The 12,783-nt window shown below is 54.4% G+C and overlaps 1 protein-coding gene across 1 annotated transcript in view; it reads left to right on the top strand.

The window, feature by feature from the left end:
• The first annotated feature begins 7,012 nt into the window (after positions 1-7,012).
• palld (palladin, cytoskeletal associated protein) overlaps positions 7,013-12,783 on the top strand; it is a 31,083-nt gene continuing 25,312 nt past the window's right edge. Inside the window, 2 exon segments of the mRNA XM_062563388.1 lie at positions 7,013-7,179; positions 7,670-8,572. Coding sequence (XP_062419372.1) covers positions 7,671-8,572 — 902 coding nt within the window. The 5' untranslated portion in view covers positions 7,013-7,179; position 7,670.

The raw sequence follows: 12,783 nt of genomic DNA, 5'->3' as shown, positions 1-12,783 counted from the left end.
TCCAGAAAGGGGTCAATGATCATGAGGCAGAAATGACCCAAGCTAATCAGACCATCGCGACACAAGGGCTGGAAATCTCCAATCTGAATGAGAAACTCCAAGATGTCAGGATGGTGGTTAAACTTCAAACGGAAGTAATTGAGAAGCTCTCTGGAGAAAAGCTTCTGGTTAGAAAGGAGGCCGATCTCCTAAAGTCTACCAACATCGACCTTGAGAAGTGCCTCTCAGAAAGCAGAAGTCTCCTCAAAAACGCAACAACCGAACTCGCCCAGAATACGACTCTGAGGGAAGAGTATAGGACTCTGAAGGAAGAAAAGAGGATTCTAGATATAATCATCTGTGCTGAGCGGATGAAAAGCGAGCAACTGGAGGATGAACAGCTGCTCCTAGAGGACATCTGCCTTTGGTTGAAGAAAAGGACTCTAGGGATCTTCGGTAGGAGAATGCAAGACAGAGACACTGAGGTGGAAAAACTAAGGAAGAAGATGTTTGTAAGGGACATTCAGAATGGATATACCAGGAGGGCGAGGCACAATACATAAACTGCACAGATGGCAGTTTGAACCCCGGCTGCAACACGTAGGTGTCCCCTGAGCAAGACACCCAACCCCTAAGTGATCCCCTTGAATTGTGAATCCGTGTATGGGCGGATCAGTATATTGGTGGACAGTGTGTGAGACACTGTGTGAGACAGTGTGCGAGACACTGTGTGAGACAGTGTGTCGGGCAGTGAATGCCCGGCTGTGGCGTGTGGTGTACACGTAACATGTGTGACACATTGTGTGAGACACTGTGTGAGACACTGTGTCGGGCAGTGAATGCCCGGCTGTGGCGTGTGGTGTACACGTAACATGTGTGAGACACTGTGTGAGACATTGTGTGAGACACTGTGTCGGGCAGTGAATGCCCGGCTGTGGCGTGTGGTGTACACGTAACATGTGTGACACATTGTGTGAGACACTGTGTGAGACATTGTGTAAGACACTGTGTGAGACACTGTGTCGGGCAGTGAATGCCCGGCTGTGGCGTGTGGTGTACACGTAACATGTGTGAGACACTGTGTGAGACACTGTGTCGGGCAGTGAATGCCCGGCTGTGGCGTGTGGTGTACACGTAACATGTGTGAGACACTGTGTGAGACAGTGTGTGAGACATTGTGTGAGACACTGTGTGAGACAGTGTGTGAGACACTGTGTGAGACACTGTGTCGGGCAGTGAATGCCCGGCTGTGGCGTGTGGTGTACACGTAACATGTGTGAGACACTGTGTGAGACACTGTGTGAGACACTGTGTCGAGCAGTGAATGCCCGGCTGTGGCGTGTGGTGTACACGTAACATGTGTGAGACACTGTGTGAGACAGTGTGTGAGACACTGTGTCGGGCAGTGAATGCCCGGCTGTGGCGTGTGGTGTACACGTAACATGTGTGAGACACTGTGTGAGACACTGTGTGAGACACTGTGTCGGGCAGTGAATGCCCGGCTGTGGCGTGTGGTGTACACGTAACATGTGTGAGACACTGTGTGAGACACTGTGTCGGGCAGTGAATGCCCGGCTGTGGCGTGTGGTGTACACGTAACATGTGTGAGACACTGTGTGAGACAGTGTGTGAGACATTGTGTGAGACACTGTGTGAGACAGTGTGTGAGACACTGTGTGAGACACTGTGTCGGGCAGTGAATGCCCGGCTGTGGCGTGTGGTGTACACGTAACATGTGTGAGACACTGTGTGAGACACTGTGTGAGACACTGTGTGAGACACTGTGTCGGGCAGTGAATGCCCGGCTGTGGCGTGTGGTGTACACGTAACATGTGTGAGACACTGTGTGAGACAGTGTGTGAGACACTGTGTGAGACAGCGTGTCGGGCAGTGAATGCCCGGCTGTGGCGTGTGGTGTACACGTAACATGTGTGAGACACTGTGTGAGACACTGTGTGAGACATTGTGTGATACATTGTCTCAATGCCTGTCTCTGCCTGTCCCGTCTCCAGCCCCGTCCCCACGACCCCTGATCGTGCCCCCTCCCTCCCGTCCCTTGGTCCAAAGTTGTTAAATAATAAATGTTAAATGTAAATGTAAATGTCAATGTTGTATATAAATGTTAAATGTTATATATAAATGTAAATCTAAATGTAAATCTAAATGTTAAATGTAAATCTAAAAACAAAAAAATCGAAAAACGCCGGCTGCGTGGCGGGGGGCGCCGGGCTCTAGCGGCGGCGGCGTCGTGGCGGGGGGCACCGGGCTCTGCGGCGGGGTGCCGGGGGGCGCCGGGCTCCGCGGCGGAGGCGTCGTGGCGGGGGGCGCCGGGCTCTGTGGCGGCGTCGTGGCGGGGGGCGCCGCCCCAACCCCTGACCCCACCCCCCCTCAAGGGTCGGATCCCAGACGGCCCCCAGGGGTGGGGGGGAGAGGACCAAGGGACGGGAGGGCGGGGGCACGATCAGGGGGGACGGGGCTGGAGACGGGACAGGCAGAGACAGGCGTCGGGGGGCTGGAGTAGGGGCCAGTCTCCAAGAGACTGACAGGGCTTAACTACACAAGGGAGGTGCAGGTGATTGAACACAGGTGGAAACGATCATTGCCCGTCCCGTCCCCAGCCCCCGACGCCCATCTCCGCCGGTCCCATCTCCGCCGGTCCCGACTCCAGCCCCCCGACGCAGTAATAAGTAAGTAATAGATATTAATGTAAATGTTCAATGTTGTATATAAATGTTAAATATAAATCTAAATGTTAAATGTTATATATAAATGTTAAATGTAAATCTAAATTTGAAGTGAAGTTACCCAGGGACACAAGAGACATGAAAACTACAAAATAAGACATGAATCAGAACCAAATCGTGACAGAACCCCCCCCTCAAGGACCGAATTCCAGACGGTCCTAAAGGGGAACAGAACCGGAAAAAATCAGACAAGGGGAGGGAGGGTGGGGACCCGACGATCCTGGGCCGCGCGGGGAACTCCAGGTGATGGCGGCCATTTGTCGGGTCCTTCGGGGGGCCGGCCGGAACAGCGGCCGAGCCTCAGGGTCTCGGGGGGTCTGCCGGGGCGGCGCCCGGGCGTCGTGGCGTTGGGCACCGGGCTCTGCGGCGCCGACTGCTCCGCCGGTCCCCACTCCAGCCCCCACTCCAGCTCCCCAACGCCTGTCTCTGCCTGTCCCGTCTCCAGCCCCGTCCCCACGACCCCTGATCGTGCCCCCTCCCTCCCGTCCCTTGGTCCAAAGTTGTTAAATAATAAATGTTAAATGTAAATGTAAATGTTCAATGTTGTATATAAATGTTAAATGTTATATATAAATGTTAAATGTAAATCTAAATGTTAAATGTAAATCTAAAAACAAAAAAATCTAAAAACAAAAAAATCTAAAAACGCCGGCTGCGTGGCGAGGGGCGCCGGGCTCTAGCGGCGGCGGCGTCGTGGCGGGGGGCGCCGGGCTCTGCGGCGTCGTGCCGGGGGGCGCCGGGCTTTGCGGCGGAGGCGCCGTGGCGGGGGGCGCCGGGCTCTGTGGCGGCGGCGGCTGTATGGCGGGGGGCGCCGCCCCAACCCCTGACCCCACCCCCCCTCAAGGGTCGGATCCCAGACGGCCCCCAGGGGTGGGGGGGAGAGGACCAAGGGACGGGAGGTCGGGGGCACGATCAGGGGGGACGGGGCTGGAGACGGGACAGGCAGAGACAGGCGTCAGGGGGCTGGAGTAGGGGCCAGTCTCCAAGAGACTGACAGGGCTTAACTACACAAGGGAGGTGCAGGTGATTGAACACAGGTGGAAACGATCATTGACACAGCAGACAATCACAGGGGATGACAGGACAAGGCAGGAAGTGAAGTTACCCGGGAACACAAGAGACATGAAAACTACAAAATAAGACAGGAAGCAGACCCAAACCGTGACAAGGTGAGCGGAAGAAGAAGATGTCTGACAAGGCAGATGTGAGCTTCCAAAGGATTGGGAGGACTTGATGACCAACTTCCAGGCTGAAGTTTGACCTGCCAACCAAATCCAATCATAAACTATATTATAAACAATCATTATGTGCCCCCGACTCCGCCAGTCCCGGCTCAACGACGCCCTTATAGGTTTTGGGGGCCGTATGGAATCCGGGGTGGGATCAGGGCCTGGTCCTGGCCTACCCCTGGAGGCCCCCACGCCTGACCTCCGAACCCCTTGTCGCGTCCTTGGTTGCATGTCATATGTCGTTGGTGAATGTCCCTGGTCCCTGTTGGCGTTATTAAAGAATGCCTCGTTTTTGGAACTCCTGCCTCTACCTGCAGCAGCCTTGTGACACGGAGGTGTCACGTTGCTCAAAGACCACACGGCCCGATTATTCAAACCGATCGATCAATGAAGTCAGATCTTTTCCACCGATTCGGCGTTTCGTGAAGCGGTTTGAATGAAGCGTGGGCGTAAATGCAGTCTGGCAGACTGATGCTGTGGGTACGCCATTAGCTGATTGGGGGTGGAGGCACAGTCCCTGTAAACCAATCAGCATTCTGGGAAATATATATATGTCACGGTTTGGTTCTGCTTCATGTCTTATTTTGTAGTTTTCATGTCTCTTGTGTCCCTGGGTAACTTCACTTCCTGCCTCTCTCCCATCTGGGATCCGGCCCTTGAGGGGGGGGTGGGGTCAGGGGTTCCTGGCCCTTGAGGGAGCGGTGGGGGTAGGGGTGGGGTGAGGGGTTGGGCCGGTGCCCACCGCCATGACGCCGCCGCAGAGCTCGGCGTTCCCCGCCGCTCCCCGCCACGATGCCGCCGCCGCAGAGCCCGGCGCCCCGAGACCCTGAGGCCTGGACGCTGTTCTGGCCGGCCCCCCGAAGGACCCGACACTATAAATATAAATCAAAATGTTAAATGTATATCTAAAAACTAAAAAATCTAAAAACGCCGGCTGCGTGGCGGGGGGCGCCGGGCTCTAGCGGCGGCGGCGTCGTGTCGGGGGGCGCCGGTCTCTGCGGCGGAGGCGTCGTGGCGAGGGCGCCGGGCTCTGTGGCGAGGGCGCCGGGCTCTGTGGCGCCGTCGCGGTGGGGAACGCCCCCCAACGCGGGGCTTGGGTGAGGGGTTGGGCCGGCGCCCACCGCCATGACGCCGCCGCAGAGCTCGCCGTTCCCCGCCACAATTCCGCCGCCGCAGAGCTCGGCGTTCCCCGCCACAATGCCGCCGCCGCAGAGCCCGGCGCCCCGAGACCCTGAGGCCCGGGCGCCACCCTGGCAGACCCCCCGAGACCCTGAGGCCCGGACGCTGTTCCGGCCGGCCCCCCGAAGGACCCGACACATGGCCGCCATCACCTGGAGTTCCCCGCGCGGCCCAGGATCGTCGGGTCCCCACCCTCCCTCCCCTTGTCTCATTTTCTCCGGTTCTGCTCCCCTTTAGGACCGTCTGGAATTCGGTCCTTGAGGGGGGGGTTCTGTCACGGTTTGGTTCACGGGTTTGGCTGCTTCATGTCTTATTTTGTAGTTTTCATGTCTCTTGTGTCCCTGGGTAACTTGACTGCCTTGTCCTGTGATTGCCTGATTGTTTCCACCTGTGTCCAATCACCTGCACCTCCCTTGTGTATTTAAGCCCTGTGTGCCTGTTGTCCTTTGTCGCGTCATTGTCTATTGTCAAGTCGTCGTTGGTGCACGTCCTTTGGCTTTTCATTTTGTGGGGAATAAAGAGCACCTTCTGGAAACTCCTGCGTTTGAGTCCTGCCTGCCTTCAACCTGCACCCCCGCATCCTGACAATATCCACTAATTAAAACATACAAACATGATTTGGGTCAATGTAACTTGTTTGTGTTTTGAGTAAATAAATGTTTATTAATTCAACACAAACCAGGTTCAAAGCCTTCTTTGTTCTTTGAACAAGACTCATCGAGGTAAACGTCTGAGTTTATTAAGCAATGAATAATGACAGTTATGGTCAGGGTTAGAATGGAGTTTAGTTCATTAATTTGTCACACTTCCATCCTTAATTGAACGGTTCGGCCCAAGAGGTGAAAGGCCCCTGATGATCTGCTTAAACATTCAATTCAGGATTGAAGTGTGACAAATGATTGAGGAAATTAGGTGTTTGGTTTATAAATGAAATGAATAAAACAAGATGTGCACAACAATGGTTGCAAATTAACCCTAAAAACCACATGAAATAAACAGCATTAAAGACAATGGGAATAACAGATCAATAACTTAAACATATTTAACATAGTGGTGGAGATGTGAACACTCAGTCTGTCTCGTTTTTTGCTTCTAAACAAAAAACGAGAAAACGACTGCCCACGTCCGTTTTTCTCGTTTTTGATTCAAAACAAAAAACTAGAAACCAGTGTTTTTGTTTTATGGTTTTTACGGTAAAAGGGACTATCAAAAGGTACACGGACACTCAAGTCACCACAAAAATAATGCAGTTATTTTTAAACGACGCTTTGGTATCAGTAGTTAATAATAGGGATGTGATGACGAACAGGCCGAGTATCTAGAGGATCACTCATTGCGCGTGTCTGTTTTTGTGTGTGTGTGTGTGTGTGTGTGTGTGTGTGTGTGTGTTGTAGATAAATTCCATCCAAACTTATCACCAGCACTTAACTGCAATCAGTAGATTAATGAAGAGCCAGAACAGCTTTCTGACAGCACAAAGTGTGAAAGCGGACTAGAAATAGACAGAGAGCCTGTCTCTTGTCTTTCTGACTCCTTTAACATTTTTAAATGTTTCCAATGTTTAAAATGCTGCCGATCTGTTCCTTACTTCAATCTCCATCCATTATCTTACTTTAATAGTTGACTATAATATAACTATATAAGGATGCTTTGCATGGGGGGGGGGGGGGGGGGACAAATGCACATTGAGAGCATCCAAATGTTGCTTAAGCTCCAACTGTACAAATGTTCCTTTATTGCGTTGGATTAACTTGTTCTGCACACGACTCCCCCCCCCCCACCCGCCCACCCCCTAACCTTAACACTCGCTCCTCTCGCCAATATTCTGGCTGTGAAACCTGAGCCGCGGGCCAAATATAGCCCGTCACAGGGAGCAGTTAGGGACCGGGACAGATGGGAGGAGGAGGGCAGGCCACAGCAACCGGACCCGTGAGCTCAGAGACCCACAGCAAAGGCCGCTCCTCTGAAGAGACGCTGCTTCTAATTCAATAAACCAGACGGACCTGGAACCACGAGGACCAGCCGCCCGCTTTAAGGAAAGACTTAAGGTATGATGTTATTATAGAACGGAACAATGGAGCTGTTTTACATGTAGCATCGGCCACATGCACTCTCTTATGTTGATTCTTTCTCAATTCATTTGTACTTGATATAACAAACGCTATGAAAATACATACCATACAATGAACTTTTAAGTTGAATTAATAGGCTTGTGAAATCTTAATAAGAGTCAGTGTTGCTCATGAATCTTTAGTGTCATTATTATTGTTTTCTGTGCATTCTGTTGATGCTTTCACTGCTCCGTGTTACCTGTGTGAGAGGTTCAAGGACCTCTCCTCTAAGCCCCGGATGGGCGGGGTTAGCTGGATCAAAAATACAAACAGCTGGTCCCCGGGACGAGTGTCCCTCTGCGTCACACATGTGTCTCCAGAGCAGACGTGCAACACAAATCAATACAATCAATAATGTTATTGTGGCAGAACAGAAGGGACAAAGGGGTCTCATGGCTGGTTGAGTGACGGCCGATGTGTGTTCCAGGATGCAGGACGGGAGGAATCAGCCGCTCCCCATCTCTCGGCTGCCGAAGGACCCGGCGGGGGGCGGGGCTTTGGACGGCGACGGGGGGGTGTTTTCCGAGGCGTCCTCCGACGGCGAGCTGTGCCACGACTCGGCGACAGAGCTGGATTCTGGGGACGGGGACTTCGCGGATCTCACCGCCTTCCTGAGTGCAGAAGAGATCCACCGCAGCCTGGACCTGGCCCTGGAGGCCTTTGGCGCCGCGTTGGGGTCCGAAGACCTGGGCCCCGCCTCTAATCCCACATGCCAGGAGCGGGTCCCCCAACCCGTCCGCTCCCCACCTCCCGAAGACCTCCACACGCGGCCAAACGTGCAGCACCAGACCAAAGCCCCCACCTCCGCGCCCCCGGAGGTTCCCCCGAACAGACGCCCACACGCGACCACGGAGGCGGCGGCCCCCGTCGGGAAGGCCGCCCGCCCCAAACCCAAAGAGCCGGTCTACAAGCAGGACAAACCGCGGCTGGTTCACGAAGGCCTGGAGCTGAACGACCGGGCCGCCTCCGCCACCGAGTTCTGCAGCCGAGCCGCCACCTTCATCGAGGAGCTGTCGTCCATCTTCAAAGGTCCCGCTCGGTCGGAGCAGCAGCAGGCGGAGGAGGAGGAGGACTCCTCCTCGCCCGACAGCGGGTACCGGACCCCGAGGGGTCAGCGCCCGGCGCCCCAGGGCTCGGCCTCCGCTCCCGCCCCCCGGGGCCCCCGCGAGCCGCCGCCGGCGGAGCCGACTCAGCACCCCGGAGGGCCGGCCCCCCTCGGGCCGCTGTCCCCTCCCTGCTTCCTCCACAAGCTGAAGAGTCAGGAGGTGGCGGAGGGCAGCGCCGTTCGGCTGGAGTGCCGAGTCACGGGGAACCCCCCGCCGCTCGTCAGGTAAGGTGCGACACCCCTGACCGCCTCACGCCGTCTGTGAGCAGGTGTTCTGGAGCTTTCAGGGGCATCGCGCGGCTGTGATGGAGCACCATGCTTGAAGGTTTGACCTGCTGATGCTTCGTGCCGTGCATTTAAAACCCTGCAAACCTTCCAAAAACCGTCACAATGTAATGGCGTGTGGTCTTAAACTGATTGTTACCACTTCTATGGGACCAACATGTAGTGGTGCTTCGGTTCCAGTGGTCTAAAGCGGTCTCTCTCGTTGTGCTGAAGCACGGTCTGCCCCTCTCAGTCCTGGTTCTGGTTCTCGCGGGTTCTCCCTCCCTATGCACTATGTCTTGCGTCTAGAGAGGAGCAGCTCTGCTCCTGGAGGAGGAGGTCCAAATGGAGACACAACCTTCTCTCAACTAATTAGAACAGCGTCAACAGGCGTATCTTCCACTGGTTCCGGTTGGAAGGCAGAGACGCTGGATGATCTGTTACTCCGCACCCCCTGCCCCCCGTTATTTGTTCATCAGCAAACTAAAAATACCCTCCTCTCTTGTTTCTAGATCCCAGAGCTCAGTCAACACGCGTCCTGTTTACTTCAGTCGTACCTGTGCGAATCACAGCTTCGCGCTACGGACCATTTTATAGCCAGAGTCCTCAAAAATACACCTTTAAAACAGAGGAGTGTTTCACTTTGACTCTTGACTCTCGGCCCAATGAGGCCCTGGTTGATGTCGATAGTGAACGCGGATGAGTCTTTATTCACGAGGTTTGCATCTCGGTGGGAGATCCGTCCCTTCAAGCCACCACACGGAGACAGCGTCTAGTGTTTCAGAGCACCAGGGTCCCTTTGGAAGACCTCTGATTTCACTGCTGCAGGTCCTGGGTCTCCAGCAGCGTGAGACTCCCAGAGAGTCACCAGTCAACGCGCCGCTGGGTCGACCCTTGAATTCTGGAACGCCTTCGATTTGGGTTTAGTTCTTAGTGGACTTTAACTCTTCAAGACATTAGTCAGTCGCCTAAAAGTCGTTACATTGTAGTGGGCTTTAGTCAAAATGTCGTCTCTGCCTGATGTGTTTATTCTGATCTCATCTGACCTGTGAACCCCCCAACGAGGCGACTGCGTGGCGCTCGTTAAAATAACTGCCCCCCCCGGCGAGTGTGAAGAGCCGCCTTCGGTCCAACACCAAACGCCCCAAAGGGCCCGGCCGAGGCGGGTCTCTTGTGCGAGGTTCTGAGCAGGCAACGTGTTTTTTGGGTGTTTTGTGTAAGCAGCAGAGGTCCGGGACATGTGTCCCCCCCCCCAGCAGCTACGAGGGGCCTCCTGTATAAATAGTCTTCAGGCCAACAGGAGCCAGGCACAGGAATGCAGGCCATGTGATGACTGAGCGTTTTTCCCTTTGGCAGGCTCCATGCCCCCCCCCCCCTGGCGTACAGACGCTTCATGATTGCTGCTCATGAATCGTTTATAAATGATCTTCCTGCTGAGCTGAAACACAGCTGCAGCTCTTCTGAAACCCTCTCATTGTTGTTTGTGCAGAAGAGAGAGAGAGTCTGCTCTGGCGTTGCATTGTGGACACTAGAGGGCAGCAAAGTATTCAAAACAAAGCATCTTCTGGAGGTTGGAGATTGAAGTTATCCACATGGAGACATTTTAAGAAATCAAGTTTATTATCTGCACCTGAGATCTCATTAATCTGAGTGAGAAAATGTTTGAATGAATGCAGAGAGGATGAATGAAGGCGACAATCCACTCACCTTCTTCATTCTTCTTCACCTTTATCATCTCACCTCACCACCTCAACTCATCATCTCACCATCTCGTCTCACCTCACCTTCTCACCTCATAGTCTCACCTCACCATCTCGTCTAAAGGCGGGCCAAGCAGTGTGGTTGCCGAGCTGATGGCGTCGCGGAGTCACGTCCTCGGCGGTCGTCGGGGCGCCGTCCGTCGCGGTCGGCTGGAGTCCGTCTCGACCGGCAAGAGTCTCCGGGTTCTGAGCCGCTGGTGTTCCTCAGCGTCTCCTCACGCACGCTTGAGGCTTGAAGGCTCTGTTGGGGGCACGCCGGCTGCGTGCGCGTTTCATCCCTGTGGGAAGCGCTTGGTGCTTTTTCCCGGGTCTGGGCTCGTTTGGGCCCTTCTTCGCGTCTTCAAAGGGGCTCGTTTGGGGTTGGCGGCTGGCGTGAGAGGACGGGGGGGGGATGTATGCAGCCACCGTAGGACCTGTGTGTGCGTGCCTGTTGTCAAAGGGACAAAATTGATGGTGTGAGGTCTGGTTGTGCAGAGCACCAAACACGCCGATGACTGTTAACCGATGCGTCGCGCAGCGCAGCACGCAGAGAAAGAAATCCACCTCCAATTGTGGTCGAGCTCGGCGCGCTATTTTAGGCGCTTCCATGTCGTTAGCGAACATTCCTGCTACGCAAACAAGGCATTTCATGCGCAGTTATACGTTACGGAGCAGCCTAGGCGTACTGGTTTTCAAACAAATACACAAATAAAACCCCGGGGGGAAAACGTTTGGGCCGATGCGAGGTGGCCCGATGACCTTCGCCCCACGAAATCCACCCTAAGGCGGCGAGATCGGTGGGAGACGATGTTCCAGAGGTTTTGCGTTGTGATCCTCGTTCACGTCGTTAAACAGGAAGTAGTTTGCAGCTGAGGTGGAGTGAGTCAGCGGTTCGAAGGTCACACGCTGACTGGAAACCTGAAAGCACCGTGTGGTGTTCAGAGGTCCAGACTGTCGCTGGTATCTACCTAACATCTACCTAACATCTACCTAACATCTACCTAACATCTACCTAACATCTACCTAACATCCAGGATATCGCCGACAAGAGGTGCCTGCGAAGAGCCAAAAGGAAACGAAAAGACAAAACCCGACTCCTCTCATAGACTTCCACACAACCAGAGGAGTCGCCCCCTGCTGGGCATTCGATCTCCTGCACTGGTTTCACTCAGCAGAATCAGAGGCTGCTGCCTGAAGTACCTTGAGTCAACTTTTACCTCTTAAAACCACTTACTACTTTACACCACGTGATCACCGCTACAGATTGTCTCATTTTGGCAGACAGACGCACAAAGAATCTGTTCAATAATCCATGCTGATCTTTTTTTCTGCTCCAAATACCAGAACTCTCATGTCATGGTATCCTTTTTGCTTAAGTGGTTATAAACTGGCAATAATGCATTAAATTTAAACCCACGTGAAGTGTAAGAGAAGGATTATTTCCATTTCTTTCTTGTTTTACACAAACGGACCTCTGACCCGTTCACACATAAATAAGGCCCAGATGTAAGTGTTGGATTCACAGCCGGCCTGTTAGCCAGTTCCCCCCCCCCCGGCTTTTAGTTGCAGAAGCCCCTTCCTCCCACGTGGTGTGAAGCAGACGTAGAATGAGGTCATAGCAGGTGACCCGGTTCCGACTGCGATGCCGAGACAGTTTGGCCCGGTTCAGGAAGCCCGTCGCTTTTGAAACCTCCCTCACGGGCTCATTTCATCCCCGCAGGGCGACGGCAAAAAGGAAGCGCGGCTATGTTCATACCTCGGGGGGGTCGGGGGGGGGGGGGGGGGGGGGGTTGCACTCCACATGTGAATACACTCGGGGACTCTGTGACTGAAAGTTAACATTCCTGAAAGGTGAAAACATTCACACGAGCCCGTCACTACTGTCTGCGTCCCCAGCACGCCGCCTCCGTCCAACCGGGCCCCGCCGCGCCGGGACGGCGTGCAGAAACTCAACTCCCTGTGACGAGGGGGGGGCAGGCGGCCCCCCGGAGGAGCGGTGTGAAGTTTCCACCCGCGGTCCGACGAGGCTCCTGGCGTTGACCCTCTCGTCACACCCGCCAGTCAAATTCACACGGATCCACCCATCCGATTGGTGAAAGTATTTGACACGCGCTCGTCTCCAAGCGAGGACGTTCATCACACCGGACAGCGCCGGCAACGGGAGCCCAGTCCATTAACCCCCCCCCCCCCCCGAGCAGTTACAGGCGTGGGACTGATGTAGCAGGTGGACGCCACCCGATCACTTGCATCACCCCCTGGTAGCGGCTCGAGGGCATTAAACCGCGTCAGCAGCGTCGGGGCCTCGGTGCGAAAGCGGAATACGTGCAGCTTGTGAACTGGAGAATAAACTTCTAATGAGGAATGAGCTTTTGGGCCGTGCACACAGCCAAGGATTACGGGCCTCACTGACAGCACCATGTGGGAATCCCATTT

This window comes from Pungitius pungitius, chromosome 7, assembly GCF_949316345.1.
Source record: "Pungitius pungitius chromosome 7, fPunPun2.1, whole genome shotgun sequence".
NCBI classification, from domain to species: Eukaryota; Metazoa; Chordata; class Actinopteri; order Perciformes; family Gasterosteidae; genus Pungitius; species Pungitius pungitius.
The sequence above is the reverse complement of the archived record's forward strand: the minus strand, read 5'-3'. Positions and strand labels throughout refer to the sequence as shown.